The sequence below is a fragment of the Lissotriton helveticus genome, chromosome 8 (genome assembly GCF_964261635.1).
Source record: "Lissotriton helveticus chromosome 8, aLisHel1.1, whole genome shotgun sequence".
Classification (NCBI taxonomy): domain Eukaryota; kingdom Metazoa; phylum Chordata; class Amphibia; order Caudata; family Salamandridae; genus Lissotriton; species Lissotriton helveticus.
Window position 1 is genome coordinate 281,814,061 of NC_136069.1, and position 20,868 is coordinate 281,834,928.

General features: G+C 43.3%; 1 protein-coding gene across 1 annotated transcript in view; it reads left to right on the forward strand.

Annotated features, from left to right (window-relative positions):
* The window catches only part of CUL5 (cullin 5), a 778,902-nt gene extending 758,270 nt beyond the window's left edge, over nt 1-20,632 (forward strand). The window contains exon 19 of the mRNA XM_078657044.1: nt 17,989-20,632. Within this exon, the coding sequence (XP_078513170.1) occupies nt 17,989-18,183 (195 nt within the window). The 3' untranslated portion in view covers nt 18,184-20,632. The remainder of the gene's footprint in view (nt 1-17,988) is intronic.
* The last annotated feature ends 236 nt before the right edge of the window (nt 20,633-20,868 follow it).

The window sequence follows — 20,868 nt, forward strand, 5'->3', positions numbered from 1 at the left end:
CAGTCATCACCTTATCATTCAAACAGGCCAAAGTTAACTTGGAATTTTGCTTATGAATCAATTTAGAATGCATGTGGAAATATAAATGACATGGTGTTGTGTGCTTTACCCTGGCACCACATACAATCTGTGTGATAATTTGTCAGAGATGTTATTTTAGAAAGCTTAAAACATATTTTTATTTTATTTTTACAGAGTTTTATATAGCGTGAACTTGATCCGAATCAGGTATCAGAGCGCTTTACATAGCACCAGTTGCATTACATGAGGACACATTATTTTTGTTAGGCATGGGGAGATTAAGTGATTTGTCCAGAATCACAGGATGTTCAGCGTCATTGCTGAGCACTTTAACACTGCTGACCAGTGCTAAAGTGCTTATGCTCTCTCCCCTAAGCAAGATTGGCTCATACCCAGTTGGCATATTTAATTTACTTGTAAGTCCCTAGTAAAATGCACTACATGTGCCCAGGGCCTGTAAATCAAATGCTAAAAGTGGGCCTACGTGGTACAAAAGAGGGTGGTGATGGACGGAGCATCTGAACCAATCAAACACTCACACCCAGTCAACAGATCTGGGTTTAATCCATCACCGTTCTTTAGCCCACTCTGCCACCCCAGTTCAGACATGGCCATATGCAAATCAGTCTGACCCTGTGCCTCATGGGAACAGTCCAGCCGAACTGCCAAGCCATGCCTTCCCTGGAGGCATGGCTTGGCCCACAGCACTCATTGTACTACCCACTTTAGTAGCCCTCTAACCATGTCTCAGGCCTGCCATTGTCCTCTAATTTGTCTGGGGCGTGAGGGTCTTTTATACTAAAGTGGTCACTCAGGGTTTTTTCTAGAATCTATATGTTTTTAAAACAACCATGGCTGTTTTGAAAACAATCACCAATGCTTTCTTAAACATGATCATTCACAGCTGGCTGTTGGCCAAGGATGGAAAAAAGTGGTGACCCGTATACAGAATAAATCTGCAGTGCCTGGGGACATGTTTATTTACATCAGGTACATGGATTATGATAGAGTACTTAGAGCCCGTTGTCGAAGAGACAGGAGCAAGCTGCTAGTTAAAAGGTCACCTGTGCAGACTTGTTATTGTCGTGTGGATGGGACAATGTATGTAAAATGGGGTATACATGATGAACTATCCTAAAAGACATGACACCCACTCCTCATCAAAAGGTCAACAAGGTCAGCTAGGAAATGGTAAAGCTTAACGCTTAAAACAAAAAAGTGTAAAAATTATTTATAATCAAAAGGCCTGAAAAAATGTCCAGAAAAGTAATTTCTTCCCTTAAAAAAACATTCAATAGATCCACTATACTTGTATATGTTGTTCTTGTAGCACTGAGCACCTTGAAAGCCATTAAGCTTAGTTAGAGCCATGAAAAGGTCAAACAAAGTCATAGTTGATCTTCAATTTGGTTGGTGTTTAAAAAGTTGCCAAACAATTCCCATTGATAGTGTTTACAATGCGTGGAACATTAGCTCTGTGCAAAAAGTGATGACAATAATGCTGGTAAAAAAACATGCTATCATAGTCGGGTGTGTCTTCATACAATTCCCTGTAAGAAAATGCAGCAGATTGTTTTAAATCTGAAGCACAGTATTTATAGTCTCAATGTCCCAATCATCAGAGAGTGTACTCGGGGGTAAGGAAGTCATTCATAGAGATTTTGAACACGTGTGGAATTTTCAAATGTTCAATAGGACCAAATACATCATATGAAACACTATACCAAACTATGCCATCCTGTATTGAAATTGCTGAAATGTTCACTAGGGACAAGTCTCTCTGTTCACGATGTGATGACGTATGAGGTTTTAATACCAAGTTCACAGAGTGGACTGCGGAGCATTGTGGGAGGTAATGTCCATTCAGTAATAGGAAAAAGACAGTTACTATACCAATCTAAATTAAAAAGAACAAAATCCCTGTTGCAAACCAAAGATGCAGCCAATGTGAAACGAAGTAAGTCTTTTTCAGCCAGACATAGAATTGTCGACGTTGTTCTTTTTTTAGAGATGGGTGGTGTTTACTCAGGTTCACTTGGATCTGAAGAAAAATCATCAAAGGTGATGAAGTAGCCAGTCGCAGTTTGATCTATCTTTTGGAGTTCAGCAGTGTTTGTAGAACTGGTGGTTGCTTCTTGTGAAGGCACGTTGATGTAAAGTTCAGTATTGGACTGAATTGCAATTTGCTTTTCAGTTTCATTTGGATGTTGTTCAATTTCAACTTCAACTACTCCTTCATTTTGCGTAGTGGATTCTTGAAAGGTTATTAGTCTTTCCATCTGAACTTTCTGTATAGTAGTGAGAGGAGATCAGCAGCTACTCAGGGTTCCACGTGGCCTGCTGTTTAAGATCGGCCACAGCCGGCAAGAGGCGGAAGAAGTATTGTTCTTGTTTCTTGAACCGCCAGGACAGGTACAGGTGTTCTGCAAGATGGCCCAAACTCCTTATTGTCCACAATCTTTTCTCTGACCAGGTCCCCAATCTTTGGGACCCAGACCGGCCTTGCCGGAAACGGTTTCACTTCCCCAGTGGCGGTGCGTTTTACTTCAACGTTGCTTTGTAATGCCCGGAGTTCCTGTAAATCAGCCAAACGATCATTCATTTCAAATTGTTTTACATCCACCACTGTGCTAGTATAATTGAGGTCAGGTACCCACATTCTTGTCCCATACAGGATTTCATATGGGGTACGTCCTCCAAAGGACATTCTTGGCATATTGTTCAGTGCCTTTGGACTCCATAGAAGTGATAGACCCAACTACCGCCCACACCTAATAACCTTGCTCTTAAGGATTGCTTTAGGTCCTGGTTTTTCATCTCCACCGACGAATGTCCCTCTGGAGGGGAGGAGGAGTACCACCGCAGGGCCACTCCCATATTTTCCATTGCTTCCTTGTAAGCTCGAGAACTAAACGCATGGCCACAGTTGGAATGTAACATTCCAATTGCTTATGTCCCGATTAAGACTTGCAAGTCCTTTATAACAGTTCGGGCGTCAGCCGAGCGCTGATGCCGAACCCATAGAAATCTAGAGCATAAATCCACTGCCACCAAGATGTACTTGGAGGCCCCGTCTGAATTTAAGGGACCGCAGTGATCCAAATCGACACATGCTAGAGGTCTGTCTTTAATGAGTAATGGTGTTTGTGGTGGCCCTGCTATGGTAGAACCTTTCATCTGCTGACAGATGTCGCACTCCAAGACATAAGCCTTGGTTTGTTTAGACAAACTTGGCCACCAGAATCGCCACTTCAGTTGCGAGATTGTTGAGGTGACTCCTGTGTGTGCAGAGCCCAGACCTTTGTGTGCAGCTAGTATTATACCTAATCTGCGATCTCTGTTTGGTATAACACTATCCCCCCCACTCCTGAAATTTGAGGATACAGTGTGCTTTGCGCATCTAATTCATAGGAATATTTGAGTGGAAAACCTTAGGGAACAGCAGAACCGTTCTTTGAGGCGTTGACTGCTATCAATATGTCTCCGTTTATCCTCGTGCTAGAACGAGTGATTGCAGCAACGGCAGCAGTTCACAATGTTGCCTTGGCTGCTTCATCAGCCAGTGAATTCCCTTCAACGTGTACGCCAACACGCTGGTGACTCAAGGTGTGAATAACTTGAGCCCGTGGTAGGCATGTTTTCAACTTTGCCACTTGTTCACAACAGTTTGTTTAATTGTGCAATCCTTGGAATCTCTAAACCCTTTCTGGCCCCAGTAATGAAGATATTCATTGTACGACTGCACACAGTAAAACGAATTGCACACTATCAGTTTGGGGAATTTCCGATATGTAAACTGTAATGCCAATATCCGGGATTTTAGCTCTACCAACTGTGCAGTACAATCTCCTAGAGATTGTGTAGTCGTGTTGCAGGAATGGAGATTGTGTAGTCGTGTTGCAGGAATGGAACTTGCCATCTCGCATTCGACCCTTCACTATAGCACATGCAGCGCTATATTGCTGTTTACTTCCTATGGCAGGCTGAGCAGATCCATCATTGTAAAGGATGTATTCACATTTTTCCAGAGGCAAGATTTCATTCTGGAGAGGATTTTCTAGTTCGTACTGCAAAAATGCTTGTGTTTTCAATGTAGGATCATATTTGTAATTTACATATGTTACAGTGAGAGAATGAGCCCATTGTATCCATTGTGGATGCAGCGCTTTTGCATTTGGAATGTTCGCTTTGGTAACAGCTTCTAGAGTTCATACCGGCGTTACAACGATTACCCGTTTCCCCTGTGCTAGTGCTCTTTCTCGCACTACAGCAGTCACTATTTTTTCTTTTGCTGCAAATCACATTTCATATGCAATTGGAACTTTATCACTTTCATTGAATGTGAGATAAGTATACCCAGATGAACCCAGGACCACCCGGATCATCCAGTTAGTGAAATTCACACGGAATTCTCCTCTAATTTGTCGGGGGAGTGAGGGTCTTTTATACTAAAGTGGTCACTCAGGGTTTTGTTCTAGAATCAATGTTTTTTTTTAAAAACACTTGATTTGAAAACAATCATAAATGCTTTCTTAAACAAGTGTGATTATTCACAGCTGGCTGTTGGCCAAGGATTGAAAAAAAGTGGTAACCCTTATACAGAATAAATCTGCCGTGCCTGGGGACATGTTTATGTACGTCCAGTGCAGGGCTTATGATCGAACACACAAAGCCTGGTGTCGAAGAGACAGGAACAAGCTACTAGGTAAAAGGTCACCTGTGTAGAATCGTTATTGTCGTGTGGATGGGACCACGTATGTAAAATGGAGTATACATGATGAACTATCCTAAAAGACATGACAAAGGTCTCTTACAGCAGTAGGGTGAGCCTTGGTTAGATTGATCTGCCCGAATGCGCAATGTCAGCATTTTTGCATGCTGGAGTTTCTAAAGAGGCTCTCGCTCTGAGACGCTTTTCAAATCAAGTGGAGCTCAGACCTCCTGCATGCCTTTCGGCCCATACCATGGGGAGTCTAGTATTCTGAGCTTTGTGGCATGGTGTTCATCAAACAAATTGATCCTCTTTCTGCCCTTCTTTCTGAGGTACTGTTATTTATTCTTTCCCTTTCCCAGCAGGGCTCTGCTCTGGATACTCTCAAGGGCTGTCTTTCTGCCTTCTTGCGGCTGCCAAACCAACCCTCCCTTTGAAGCCCCCTATTGTAAATTGGTTTTTGAAGGGTCTTGTACATCTGTTGCCCCCTTCCCCTTTCATTAAGCCTTTCTTGTGGTGATTACATCGGCCAGACGGTGAGTGAGCTGCAGGCTTTATCTTCCAAGCCTCCATTCCTCTCAATGTATCCACACCAAATGGTGCTTCGCAATAGGGCCTCTTTCTTGCTGAAAGTGGTAACACCATTTCATGTGAGCCAATCTGTCAACTTGCCCACTTTATACGGTCCACCACATGCCTCTAAGTTAAAGGAGCGACTCCACTGTCTGAACCCAAAAAGAGCATTGTCGTTCTACCTTGACTGCACAAGTGAGTTCCGGGTGGACGACCATCTCTTCGTGTTGTATGTTGGTGCGTAGCAAGGTAGGCGGTGCAGAAACGGACCATCTCTCAATGGGTTATTTTCTGTATCAAGATCTGCTACGCACTGGCCAAGAAGCAGTCTCCTGAAGGCTTATGGCCTCATTCTACCAGAGCTAAAGCTGCGACCAGTCCTGGTCCTCTGCCAGGCAGGAACGTGGGCTTCCCTGAACACGTTTACCAACCATTACCGCATGGACAGTCCGGTCCACAGGTATGGGCATTTCGCCCGTTCGGTCCTGCTAGACTTCCTAGTTTAAATTTATCCACAGATTGTATTGCTTGGTTATCTAATCAAAGGTATGGAATCTGCGGCTAGAAGTCTCTATCAGATGAACAAGTTACTTACCTTCAGTAATGCCTTATCTGGTAGAGACTATATCTAGCTGCAGATTCCTTACAGAACCACCCATCATCCCCTCTCTGCAGACAGATCTCTAGGTTTAGGGCTGATCTCTTTTAGGGCCCTAGTTTGGACTCACCAGTGTTAGTGCTGTTCATGGCACCATGCTTGTGTTGTGGAAAATCGTGAAAAGTAACGGACATCAGCATGCCGAGATTGTGCCTATTTAGGTGGCGCGGATGTCACTTCAGACGCAAATGACGACGTGCAGAGCTGACCAACGCCACCTACCGAAATGCAGGGGTACAGCTCACAAAAAATCTTCTGGATCCCGTCTGGCGCCTGGGGAAATTCAAAGGTAAGGAATCTGTGGCTAGATATAGTCTCTACTAGATAAGTCGCTACCAAGGGTAAGTAAATTGTTCACCAGGAATAAGAACTGCTGTGCTGCTGAAAGGACTGCTGCTTTGCTGGACTCTTGCCTTGCTGAGCTGCACTGCTGCCTGCTGTTCTCTTGCCTGGGTGAGAAGGACGGGACCTACATCACTTGAACCCAGAGTGACTACTAGGGCTTGCTGGCTTGCCTCCTGTTCTAAGTCTCAGGGACATCAAAGACTTCAACTCCTCCTGCTACTGCACATGGACTTTGCTTGGTGCAATTCTTGCCCTCCCAATAGTGCCATCTCAGTCCTCGGCCCTTGGAAGTGGGTATAAAGTGCTGCTTCTACCACAAACCATGCATCCTCAATTGGAAGTGGCATATTTTCGCCTTTACGTGAGTCGCAACCAGTTCATCCTTGTCATTGCATGGAACAGACCCATGCGAATCCCTTTGGGTTCAGCGCTTCTCCTTCGGAATCAACGCATCGCCTACAGCGGGAGCAGCAGCTGCGCATTGCATTCGAAACCAGAAAGTCACACTCGGAACCGACACATCGCTGCAGTTGTGCCGATAAAATCGACACATCTCGTCTACTGCTTGGTACGACACCTATGCATCGCTTCAGGTGCACCTCGCATCTTCGTCGATGAGGCATTCCAGATCAAGGTACTTTGGTTCAGCGGGCCCAAGGAGGCCCCTGTATCCGACACGCGCGCTATCACGGCCTGCCTGAACTTTTGACTTTGTCCCGGTCCTGCGCAACATGCATATTCCATTAAATGGCTTATTGCTTAGAATCACTATTTTACCTTTATTCTTTAGAAATTCATATCTCGACTCCTATTTGTTGGGTTTTTGTATTTTTGGTCTTTTTATTTATAAAATTATTCTCTATTTTTCTAACCTGATGTGGAGTCTTTTTGTGGTGTTTTGACTGTGTTGCCGTTTGGAATGTTGCACAAATACTTTACACATTGCCTCTTAAGTTAAACGTGACTGCTTTGTGCTAAGATACCAGAGGGTGAGCACAGGATAATGTAGGGTGTGTTGTAACTTAAATAAATCAAAGAAGGGTGAATAGGGGAATTCGCGCTCACAGAGTACACAGTGTATGATTTATAAACGTAAAATCATTGCAGTGCTCTACAGGAGGGATGTCATCCCACATCCCTTATTAGGACATAACGAGAACACTGACTCGGAGCACATGCAATACTGTAAGTCCACAAAGACAATACAACAGTTTTCAATGTATTCAGCCTCGACTTCCTCAGGGCTTAAATCCAAAATATAGGTTCCATCTACATAGATGTTAGACGGGGACCGGGAGGGTCGGCCGAGCACAGTGATCGCACAGACAGGTAACTTCCCCCCCACAGATGGACACCACACAAAGCTTAGGGTAACACCTTTTATAGGCACTTCGGGTAGTAGAGTGGTACGATACAGGGCGATCAGGACACGATGATCCTCTCAATTCTAGTCTCTAGTAAGGGAAGGGGGTAGCGGGACAGTCTTGGTACCCACGGGTACGGGTGTGTAACGGTGATAGCTCACAATCCTCGAGCTCGGTGTTCGGAGGGGTCAGACCGCGGCAGCGCCGGCAGGTCCCGAAGAGGTCGTAGGTGGCACGGGCCGCGGCAGCGCCAGCAGGTCCCAACGAGGATGAAGGTTACAACGGGCCGCGGCAGCGCCAGCAGGTCCCACGAGAATGCAGGTTGCAACGGGCCGCGGCAGCGCCAGCAGGTCCCACGAGGATGAAGGTTACAACGGGCCGCGGCAGCGCCAGCAGGTCCCACGAGAATGCAGGTTGCAGAGGGCCGCGGCAGCGCCAGCAGGTCCCCCGAGGATGAAGGTTGCAGAGGGCCGCGGCAGCGCCAGCAGGTCCCACGAGGATGAAGGTTGCAGAGGGCCGCGGCAGCGCCAGCAGGCAGGACAATAGTTCCCAAGGCAGGGCTGTGGCAGCGCCAACAGTCCGTCAAGGATGAGTTCGTCGCGGTGTCTCTCGACTCCAGGATACAACTGCCTTCCTGTCCTGGGGCTGCCTCAGTTATAGGTCTGGCGCCCTTTGATGTCCGGACCCTCGCTTTTGGAGGTCGGGAGGTCTGGGATGAGGGAGTCCAGACACCCAGCAGGGGGGTGGAGCCAGCGCCCGAGGAGGCTGGGGGTGCTCGGCACCTGGCGGGGGAGAGCCATCGACACTTCGTACTCCCATTGACCTGCCAAGTGGGCCGTTCACCTCCCGGGTGGAGGGTGGTGCCGGGATGTCGGGGCCTGGCCAGGCCCAGGGCTGGGGTCGGGCTGAGGCCGCACGGCCGCGTGGTGCCGTATCCAAGATGGCGGCTGGGCCGGGCAATGGTGCTGACGGTGGCCCGGGCCCTGTCCTGCGGGGAGGGAGCGAGCCCTTCATGTGGCCTGTCCAACAATAGATATATGATATCACATAAAACCAAGTATGATAATGCGGTATAATCAACTGCGGAGTCACCCCTCTCGAGTATGAGTAAATAAAAGACTGAATACATTGAAGACTGTCGTATTGACTTTGTGGACTTACAATATTGCATGTGCTCAGTCAGTGTTCTTGTTGTGTTGTAACTTATCCTGCCAAGGATTGTGGTTCCTGCTTGAACAATGTGCATACCTCTGCCAACCAGAAGCCCAATTTCAAACTTTTCAACCAACCTCTTTAATTCATTCATGGGCTTGAGTCTTTGTCAATCATCTTTGGGCTCAGCCCAGTGGAGTATCTCTCTCCTAATAGTGTTGGCTGTTTAGGTGTTTCAGTATGTCTCCAAACTAGTGCTTACATTGAGCTGAGGGTCTCTTTTACTGCTACAGGCCTCAATCTTGGCTCTTCAATGTTAGTTCACCTTTGCGTCTGCTCTGCTTGCTTCTTACCTCACCTATGTGTTGCTATTAGCTCAATACCTTATGTCTTTCTGTATGTCATGCACCTTGTTGTCCCAGCCTGTGTCGCTCCTCATTCCTCTGTGTTGGTCCTTATGGCTTCCTCCATTTTCTAGTTTTTCACTTGTTGCCATACCCTCCTGCCGGCCTTCTCTCCCCTGTCCTCTCTTTGGTCTTCATGCCCTGCCTGATCTCCCAGTCTCACAGCGACATGCATAGAACTGCAAGTGAGCCTCTGCTTCTGGCAATGCTTGTCCTTATAAACAAAATGTGTCTGTATTGAAGGTTTCCTTTCCTTCATTAGTCTTCTTTTTTTATATGTGAAATAAAGGTTGTTTGGCAAGGGATCTTCATTTTAGCTTCTTTCTTTATCATAGAAATGGTAGAAAAACTTTGAAGACTTCTGTGCTATCTGAAATTCATTTCACGTAGAAACGAAAAAAGGATTGTAATTAAGGCAAAGGATTTTACAATACAGACCACCTTTCATTTCTTAGATGTGTCTGACTTTAATGTACTAAGGCTGTGTTCCCATCTGTTAGTACATTATAGACTTCTTTGCTTTGCCAGTGCTTGTTCACTTTGTGTAAGTGTTGTAAAGGTTGATTGTATGTATCGTCTTGTACAGCTGCATGTTATGCAGAACCATAGAGCGCCCTATCACCCTATCTCTGTTCTTCACGCAAAAATCATAAACTGCTACTCTGTTACAGCCTTTTTTACCCGAGATATTCATACTCCATTCTCTGTAGTATTATCATGCAGTCTGTCCCTCTGCCTTTTCTCAAGCCTCACACATAGTTGCACCTATCTCATGTCCCTTCATACTTTACTCCATGTTACTCCTCTTTTCCATTTTGTATCTCCGATCATTTGCAGCTTTTGTCTTTTCCTTGTCCTCCATTTCTTGCTTTTTACTTTTAAATTCATACATTTTTTATCTGAGAAGGTCCCGGAATTCTGGGGACGGGAAGGAAGATGGCGGGTTGATCCAGTTCTGGTGAGCACACGCCTGAGTCTGCTCCTGTAATACCGCCTAACACACCCAGTATCTGAGCTGGCTCGGCCACCACTCATGGCACTGAATTCACTTACTGGCAGAATCTGGTGGTAAGCGGAAGGGCTCTTGATCTGGATGGAGTGGCAGGTGTTTGGCTCTGTGAAGACGTCTGCTGCAGGCTCTGGCACGGTGGTTGACCTGTGTCTGCCGTCGCTGCTCTCTCACTGACCGGGATCGGAGAAAATCAAAGCCTGTTGTGGCTCCTTCACGTGTGAATGATCAGAACAGCGGTCGAAGGAGCCGGGTCACACGAGCCTCTGCATCCGCGCCCACTGAACTACCGGTAACAGCGGAAAGAGCAGCAGATGGAGAAACGAGGGGCACCAGCAGGCAATGCAGAAAGCTTCCAGCTCACGGGTTGGACAACCCATCCTTAAGGTACTACAATCGGGCAGTGAGAGCAGTCTTCTGTATGCCGGCAACTTGGAAATGGACAAGGCTTCAATGGTGGATGTACTATTGAATGATCTGCATGGGGTAAATGGGTCTGCAGGATCAGAGTCTTGTTCTTCCCCTCAACAGACAATGTCGGAGTCTCACTCTTCACCTCAACGGACAACGCCGGCTGGGGGATATCTTTTTACGAGGTACTTATTCAAATTTGCAGTTGAGTGCTGCAAGTCAGAATGAGAATGTCTTAATCCCTCTAATGGGGTCTTCACTGTTAGTGAAAGACTGCAATTCGCCTGTTCTGGCTGTGGCTAGGCCCTCTAGACCGAGTTGAGGGGGATGGATTGAGATCGGTGCAGGATCCAGGAGGAGTGGCTTGAGTTGGCATAGGTCCAGTGGACCTACAGACATGCATTGAAGGCATAAAAGGTTTGGGGTCTGGTGAGATAATTATCTGTCTTAATGTGAGTAGTACCAGCGGAATACAGTGTCATATTGAAGGCTTGGAGCTGGGATCAGAGGCAGCAACTGGGGTCACAGTTGGACCAAAGTTTTTGCAAGAACTTCTTAAGGGAATATCTCAGGGCACCCCACCTAGAGAGGATAAAATTGCAAAGAAAGGAGTGTCCCCTGAGAAGAGGCAATCGAAAGCAAAGATTGGGACGGTCCGATACGGCCTTTGGAAATCTCAGGATGCTCGCTGCTCTTAATCCAATACTATCACTGAACGCTCCAAAGGAGGGTCTAAGGATAGTCCCCTACATAAGTGGGTTACTTCCAAGGGAGAGGTTAAGGACTCTCCAGTCTCACTCGCAGTTATTAGGGGAGGATACATAAACAGTTACAGACACTAGCTCTAATACTAGCGTTACTTTGAGCTCTGCACTTGGATATGGGATGGATGGTCCTTTGTATTCCCCAAGCAGATCTTCTTTCCGGGGGACCCCTCCTGTCACTTCAGGAGTGGGTAGGGCTGAACAGACTGGCCAGAATGACTTATTGGGCGGTAGGAGCCTTCACTATCAGAAATCCTTCAGTTTTTACAGATTCAACAAGCCGAGGCATTGGAGCATTATGCCCAAGTTGAAGAGGATAACATGGTAAAGCAACAGGCGCAAATAAAGGTGACTAGTAAGATGGCCAGCGTAACACTTGATGTGGCAGAGCTTCAACAACGAGTGGCAGGGGTGGATGAGGTCGGCTCAGCAACAGTAAAAGCAATCTAGGAGCAGGAACATCAACTCACATTTGTCCAAAGTTGAGGACCTGGAGCATAGAAAATGCCGGAAATATCGTAGACTATTTGGCATACCAGAAAGAAAAGGAGGTAATGATCCCCAGGCCTACACTATAAGTGTACTTCAGAAAGACATGGACTCTCAAATTTAGCGAGCTCATAGACGTCCTATGTTTACTAAGCAAGCAGCGTACTCTAAGCACGCGCACCCTTGTCCTATTTTCAGCTTTGTTGGTAATTTTCTTCTGAGGCGGGCAGTTTATTTTAAATTTTGCCCTGCATCTCCTCTAACATTCGATTCTATGTCCATCTTTGTTTGACCTGACTTATGCAAGACCACAATGTAAAGCCGCTGGAAGATGCGCCAGCTTATCGATCCATTAAAAGCTGCAGGGGCACAATTCTTCATACAGGAACCGGCACTGCTCAAGGTCAAGGATGGACAGCTGCAGTTCTTGCATACTGAATTGGAGATCTCTCAAGCTCTTAGCCAGTAGTTACAAGGTTCTTCACATACTTCCTCATAGCCTTATATTTAAATGTCTATTCGGGGAGTACATTCGTGTTAATAAGTTATTTGAATTATTAGTTTCAAAGCTGGGGAGGTAATTCACTAAATTCTTAGTATAAATGTGGTGTTGGTGAGGGTAGGTGGGGTGGTCTTGGATAGCGATCAGAGTGAGCTGTTAAAACAGCTTACCGCACAGTGGGTGGATGATTCCCTTTTCTAGGCACAGGGTGGAAAGGGTGGGTCAGGGCGTTTAAGGGGTTTTGTAGCGGGTGGTAGTGCTTACTGGTATGTTAGTCACACAGTAAGAGGTGAGGGGTGTGTGGGTAGTTTTAAGAGTCAAAGTCTGGAAATGGCACTTGATATATAATACACGAAAGGAGGGGTGGTGGCAGTGTGAGGCGGTAGTTAGGTTGCAATATTTCAAATCTGGATTAATACAGTGAGTAGTTTAAAATGTATGTGCTGGAATGTGGCAGGGTTAAATCAAGCTAGGAATCAGCAGTTGATACGAGAGGAACTGTCCTCATACAAGCCGCGTATTGTAGGTATAACAAACTCATCTGCAGGTCTTGAAACAATTGGGGTATGAAACGGTTATTTGTACATCCCAAACAGTATACAGGGGGTTGCCATAAAAGCTACGAAGCTGGCAGTCAAGATTCTTAGAACTGCCTCAGATAGCAGGGGCAGGTGGGCAGCACAGCTTGTGATTAATGGGCAGACATATACTATCTGTGCGGTGTCTGGCCCCAACTTGGATGTTCCTGTAGTTTTTGACTATTTAAATCTGGATTGGTCTGGAGACCTTATTTTAATGTGGTATTTTAACTGTGTAGTGGATTATTGCATCAACACTACTGACCATCAATCTAATATTAGGATGGTTAAAACTCCCTCATCTATCTTGGAAATAATGAGATTGCATTGTTTAGTTGACGCATGGAGAACTCTGTTCCCTCTGGTTCCAGGCTATACTTATCACTCCTCCCCTCATAGACCGTATTCTCAAATAGAAATGATATTGGTGCTAGGACAGTTGTTGGGAGAGGCATCTATCGAGTTCTACCCAAATATCACTTCAGATCATAACCACATTGTGTTTACTATGTAGCCAATGCCAGTAGAGGGAGGGGGCTGACACGCATTTTCATTCCCTCGTTAGCTGCGTGCCAATATAGAATATAAGGGATATATGAAGTGCTTACTTGTATAATACATTCAACACAATAAATTCACTGCATCAGTCGCAACTGTCTGGGATTTCATAAGGCATATATTTGGGGGGTGACTCTTCGGTTTATTCTGACTCAGAACAGACGTTAGCCGAATGAAGGGGCTCAATGTCAGCAGGATTGCTTGGATTTAGAAATAAAACATGTTCAGGTGATCCTTTTAAAGGATCCACAAGAGCAGTCTCTATATTTAATGTTCATTGAGAGGCACCAAATGCTTATTAGGGGACTAATCGAGAAGGTGGCCTCCAGTTATCAGAAAAACAGGGCTTTTCAGTATGAATACAGTTAAAGGTGGGTCACCTACTGGCACATCAGATCTCTGATAGAAGTGCGAACAATATATATCGGATTATTGCGGATGATGATGTTGTACACACCTACCCTCAATCGGTAGTGGAGCAATTCGCCCTGTTTTATCAAAGGGTGTATAATAAGCCAGACAGTAACAATCACCAGACTGCGGTGAGGTACCTACAGGAAAGTGGTATGCCTCGAAAAGATCAGCCTCAGGGAGGTCGAGGCAGCTATAAGTGCTTTACCCTCGGGGAAGGCAGCCGGTGAAGATGCAATACCTTTGGAATATTAGAAGGTATTTATAGTTATTCTAGTACCAGCGTTTCTTGATTTGGATACGGCTATTAGTAATGGAGACACTGCTCTGTCATCATGGGGACTGATCAATATTGTGTTTTTTCTTAAAAAAGATGAACCACCCGAAAATAGGAGCTCTTATCGACCAACTTCCTTGATAAATGCAGACCCCAAGGTCTTCTCTAAAATCCTAGCTTTGCGTCTTACCCCAGTCATGCATAATTTGGTTTCAGAACAGCAGCACAGCTTTATCCCTGGCAGAGATTCTCCAGCGCATATAAACACCGCAATTGCGGCATTTGATGTTGCTGGTAAAACAAAGGACAACATTGGTATTATAATGATGGATGCAGAGAAGGCCTTTGACCGGGTTACTTGGGGAAACGCTCTGGCTGAACATGGATGTATGTGGTTTAGGTTGTCAGTTTTTAACAGTGGTACAGACGCTTTATAAGAACCCGGTCGCTAAGGTTTTGACAGGCAGCTACTCCTCTTCTTCTTCCTTTCCAATAAGTAGGGTCACACGTCAAGGCTATACACTCTCTCCCTTGCTGTTTGCCCTCTATATTGAAAAACCAAAGGGGATGATGGACGGAGCGTTGACAATACAAACACTCACCCCCAGTCAACTGATCTGGGTTTAATCCATCACCGTTCTTTAGCTCACTCCTCCACCCCAGTTCAGACATGGCCATATGCAAATCAGTCTGACCTTGTGCCTCAAGCTTCCCAGGACCGGTTTCTGGCATTACAGCCGTCTTCAGCCGGGCTTGCTTGAAACCAGTAGCAAAGTGAGCAAGGGACTCACGTCTGAGCATACCCTGCCAACTTAGGCCGAACAAAGAAAAACCAAAGGGGATGATGGACGGAGCGTTGACAATACAAACACTCACCCCCAGGTCTTTGTTCGCCCTAAGTTGGCAGAGCGGTCCTGGGAAGCTTGATTCCGGTCCAGGGAAGACATGGCTTGGCAGTTCGGGCTGGACTGTTCCCATGAGGCACAGGGTCAGACTGATTTGCATATGGCCATGTCTGAACTGGGGTGGCGGAGTGAGCTAAAGAACGGTGATGGATTAAACCCAGATCAGTTGACTGGGGGTGAGTGTTTGTATTGTCAACGCTCCGTCCATCACCACCTTTGGTTTTTCTTTGTTTGCCCTCTTTATTGAACCATATCTAAGGCGGCTCTAAGGCACCTCATTCTGAACAACGTTATACAGTCTATCAGGTAAATGGTATTGAGCTCAAAATAATGGCGTATGCTGATGATGTAGCAGATTTTTGCTAGCAATCTGAAGGTTGCTGTCAATCTTATATTTAAGGAGGCTGAGCAATTTGGTGCTTCTCCGGTTATAAACTAAATCTTTCTAAGAAGCAGGTTATCTTGAATTTTAATACCTTCTTTTTACGATAGGCGTGGCAGATACAGCTTTATATCTCGGCATAGGTTTGTGTAGTCATGCGGAAAAGATCATTGCACTTAATTAGAACCTCTTTTGAAAATAGTAATTGCGAAACTGCGACAATGGCATAAGCTTCCTCTGAGTATTTTAGGTCGATATAACATTGTTAAAATGAATATATTGTCCACGTTCCTTTACCTTATTCCATTCAATAACATTACGAGTTCCCGATTCAATTTTTAAACGCCTTGAAGGAGCAGTAAGTAGTTTTATATGGGGTTATAGGAAGCCTAGGCGCACTATCCGCTTCTTGAAGCTACCCTATATGCAGGGGGGATTCAAGTTACCGGATTTTAAGTTATATTTCTGGGCATCATTCACTGGTCTCATTCGAAGCCTATTGGTTGAAAGTAAAGCTGGGCTGATTTTACTCTGGTATCAATTAGCATTAGGTTCAGGCCTTAGATATTCTCTGCATAAGTTGTTGGACCCGCAACTACTTTAAGAGGGTTAGGTTTAAGATAATCAGAGACATAGTTCGGATTTGGCATGAAATATGCACAAAATTCTTTTTACCATCAGTTCATTCGCTTATCCCACTTTGGGGCAAACCTATATATTCCCTAACATATTTCATGATAACGTTGGACAGCTTTGGGGTCAACTGGGCGTAGTTAACCTGGGGCATTTGCATGATAGTCAGGGGTTCCGGACATTTGGTGCATTGCAGGATGCATATGGACCCCCACAGCGTTAATTTTTTAAATACGTGAAGATGAAGGATTATATCGTAAATAGGTTTTATTACAGTAATGATGAAGAGACATCCAAACTTCTCACCTGCTTTTTCAAACTTGATCGGGAAGCAATTACAGTCAGCATAAGTATGATATATCAGAAGCACATGGCTTATGCCCTGGATGATAGCATGCAACTTGCCTTAAAGAGGAGTCAGTAGCTGGCAACTGTAGTTACGGCTGCCGAGATACAAGACGCACTAGTAATTTTAGATCAGTCAATTAACTCGGTTAGTGTTAAATTACAGCAATTTAAGACAATTTGCCTGCTATATTACACACCAGATCGTATTTCGAAATGGGGGGGCTGGAACCTCAGAGCGTTCATACTGCCCCAAGTGTAGACTTTATGCGGCTGATATAGTACACATGTTTGCTGACTGTCCCAAGGTTAAAGGATATTAGGATAGTCTATTTCAATTGATTTCAGTACATGTGGGGCTCAAAATTTGAGCTATAAGGAAATTATGCTGGGCTATAAACCCGGGTTGGCCCCCAGTCTCAGCTGACTAATTGTGATTATAATAGTTAGTGCTCATCTATGTGTTGCCAGGGTATGAACAGATCTCACCACGATCCAAGATATCGGAATTTAGGGCACTGTTGCGCCAAATTTGAGTGTGAAATTGCAGTTGCAAAAGTAATGGGTCCTCGATCAACCTAAAAAAGTTGAGAAGATATGGTCACACTGGCATTCGTCCTAGCCGCTTATTTTTTTGTTTTGTATGCTTATGCTGCCTCATTTTGGGATATTCCAGTGTGTCTACAGTCTCTTTTCTCCCCCCCCTTAATCTATCTTTTTGTCTTGTTCTATTCTGTTTATGCACGTGGTTGTATTGAGTGTTCTGATTCTCTGTAAAAAAAAAAAAAAAGTTAAAAAAAAAAGATTTGGGACGGTCCTTGGAGACAATTCCACTTTTCCAATTCCCTCTCCACATCCACTCCAAAAGTTTAAAGGCCACCCACTACATATTCTACTGAACACCCCGAGGCCAACTCTGATTATAAAATGTCATATCAATTCTTAAATGCGTGATGACAATTTTATTTACCTGCCTATATGTTGGTTTTGTGATTAATGAGGCTTTTATTTTTGTACACTTAGGGTTGAGACCAGCAAGGTTTGTTTTTAACCTGATAATTCAAAACTGTGATACGCACAGTGCATATTGTAATGATTTTAAGTAACAAAAGCAATAAAAAAAGTATATAAATATTATGAGCCGAGAGGTCATTAGCAGGTCCTAAATTTAAACAATATGTGCTTAAGGTTTGAACTTCTAGAAAGGCATTTTATTCATCCCCCAATACTCAATGACATATTATGCACATTAATGGTATCTAGTGGCAAACTTGTAATTTACAAATATTTTGAAGAAGCAGGGTTCTGCACAGTATGAGCGGAAACACTTTTGCCCCTCCTGGCCTTCAAAAGGAGCAGAATTTGAGACTAGAACCATCATCATCAACCAGCATTATAGTTTGTATTTATTTTGTACTAAAAATGTGTCATTTTACTCTAAACCTCCTGTATTTTGTTCAGCATGATCCTGCGTAATAATCTGTTTTCTATTTTAGGAGGCTATTATCCAAATAATGAAAATGCGGAAGAAAATTACTAATGCTCAGCTTCAAACTGAACTTGTAGAAATATTGAAAAATATGTTTTTGCCACAGAAGAAAATGATAAAAGAACAAATCGAATGGCTTATAGAACACAAATATATCAAAAGAGATGAGTCGGATATCAACACCTTCATATACATGGCATAATTCTCAGTGAGGATCGCAGGGCAGATGTTTCATACAGACATGATGTGCTTTGAGCAGGCAACTACAAACATTTGGGCTAAAGGACATATGCCGGCTCTTTCATTGCACAAATGACAATCCTGCCTTATCATACCAGACGTTATTTTGCCAATTGAGATAGCATGACGGCGTTCCCTTCATGTTGCACTCTTTTAACAGCATGCTGTTTTGTGAGAAATTTGTTTTCATGAAGAGCCTGTTGTGAGCTTTTTAAGTAGATTTGAATTGCACCAACCAAGAAGATTACAGTTGTCTTTTTAGTTCATCAATACCCTACACGAGAAAAATAAAAACAGATCTTCAAATATTCTTGCACTGAGGAACTGCTATCATTTTGTTAAAGAAAAATAATCAATTGGAACTTGAAGTAGCACTTTCACTTTGGATTCCTCTTCAGCAATTCTGTATGTGTAATATAAGAGACGTTGATTTTCTCAACACAGATGTGATCCTTGTTGCGGTAATAAACCAGTTGGCTCAAGCAGTGCTCCGATATAATGATTTTAATGGTAACAAAATGTTGAATGTTGGTTTAGCTTTCATGGAAGATTACTGTTTTATATTGTTTTGATGTACATACACATACAGTATGGATTTGCCTTATCCTATTTCATCCATGTTAGGCCAGATTGGACAATTCTAAAAAGAAATCCATTGGAATAAAGGAAGCATTGTGAAACATAGCTTTCTGTCTGCAACAATGGTCAAAAGTGATATTTTTACAGGAAACAATTGAATAGTGAAATGAAATGTATTTACTTGTACATTCTCTTATTATTTGTATTCCAAATGTTTGGGGTTAAAATGGCTTTAGAAAAGTGTCTTAATGTATTAAATTATGAGTTGTTGCACAACTCGTGTTAATTTGTATTGTAACATGGTGTTTATCCCTTTTAATAAACTCCTCAGCAGTAATTTTGCATTACATTACTAGATCTAAAAAGTCACTTATGCTTTAGCACAAGATCTCCAAACCGCCCACAGAAAAAAGTTTATCTTTAAAGAATTTCATATTTACCAGGAGTGTGTTCAGCAAAAGATAGCCATATGCTCTTTGTTAGGGATTCAAACTATCTACGAAATTTAGCATAATGGTGCTTTGTTTTTAGCTAGCAACATTGACAGCAAAATAGAATACAAAGTACACTATGTTGCATATCTAAAAGTCCAATTTTGCAATGTGCTTAAATGTTCAGAAAGACTGGCAATCCCGGCCTACTCTTGAGCCAACCGGAAAATGCAAATGGCAAAATGCAGTGGTTTCTTCTTACAATGCAAATATTTTCTAGTGTCCGTTTTCAGCTTGAAAACCTATAAACCTTTTCAAATGTGTGGATTCATTTTTTTTAACTTTTTGTTAGTCACTATACTGGAAGGGACAGTAGTAGATATGGTGGTCAAAGACACAAAAGTAACATCAAGCTGAATGTTCTTTCCCTAACCTTTTCTTCGTAACAGTTTGCTCCAATTATTTTGTAGAGCTTATTAGATTTTCTGTGATATTGTAGGGTATAATTGGACTAAGGTAGCTATGCCAGGCTTATGAGGCAATTGAAGGTATTTACTTGTAGATTTTGTTCTCGTTATGTTTCAACACAGACTGTCATCGTTTTGTGGACTATGAACAGTTGTTTTCTTTGTTTCCACGTGTGTGTGTAAGCAGCCTTTAAGACAGTAATTTATATGTGTTTGTATTACCGTACTAATCCAGGAACAAGGTGACTTCAGCATTTCACAGCTCATCTTAAGTAAATTATGTTTGTACATACGTTGTGACATTCACCTTTAGTTGGTTGAGGTTCACCATTATTGTTTTTTTTAGTCTCGTTCCATCTGGTTTACTTTACCAATGTACACAGCTTCTTCGCATCAGAAAGTATGTTACAAGAATCATTTAAAATGGTGCGAGCTAAGCTAAATCTTAAAAAATATATTTTTTTAGAAAATGTCAAAAAAAACTTTTATTGCTCAGTATTTAGCTTTGAAATTTTGCCTCCAAAGACCAAGCTAGAAGGGAGCTGTATAGTTTAAAAAAAGTATTTTGAATTAAAATCTCACATTATACTGCTGCTGGGAATCGGTTATAAGATCATATTCACAGTTAGATGAAAGTGAAGGGAAAAGGTAGCACTGTTTTTAATGTTTGTATCAGAAACGAAATTGAGAACCCTTATTCCTCCCTTCCACAGCATTAATTTGGTGTGCTTCTCACAAGGAAACTGTGCCTTTGGCAGCAAATGGAATGGTATCTTTTGTGAATATAGCATTAGCCTAGAAGGATCTATGTTCAAATCCTACAGTCTTCCATTTTCCCCTTAACCATGTTAACTTTGCTATAATTTATTCACATGTTTTCAACATGTTCTCAGTATATTTTTAGTTCATATATTAAAAATGAAGTGGCTATCAACTTTGTTTTGTCCTCACATTTTTAAAGTGTATTATAAAATATAAATCTGTTTAGTCAAGATATATTTTATATTGTTTGAATTGGGATTTATTTGTCCCTTCTGGTGCATCTTTTAACAGTACAATTGGGCTTAAGAATGTAGTTTTACTGGAAGGTTTCTGATGAGAACTATGTTCTATATCTATATCTAAATAATAGTCCTGGCTCTGATGCTATCTCTTTGTACATTAGCCCTT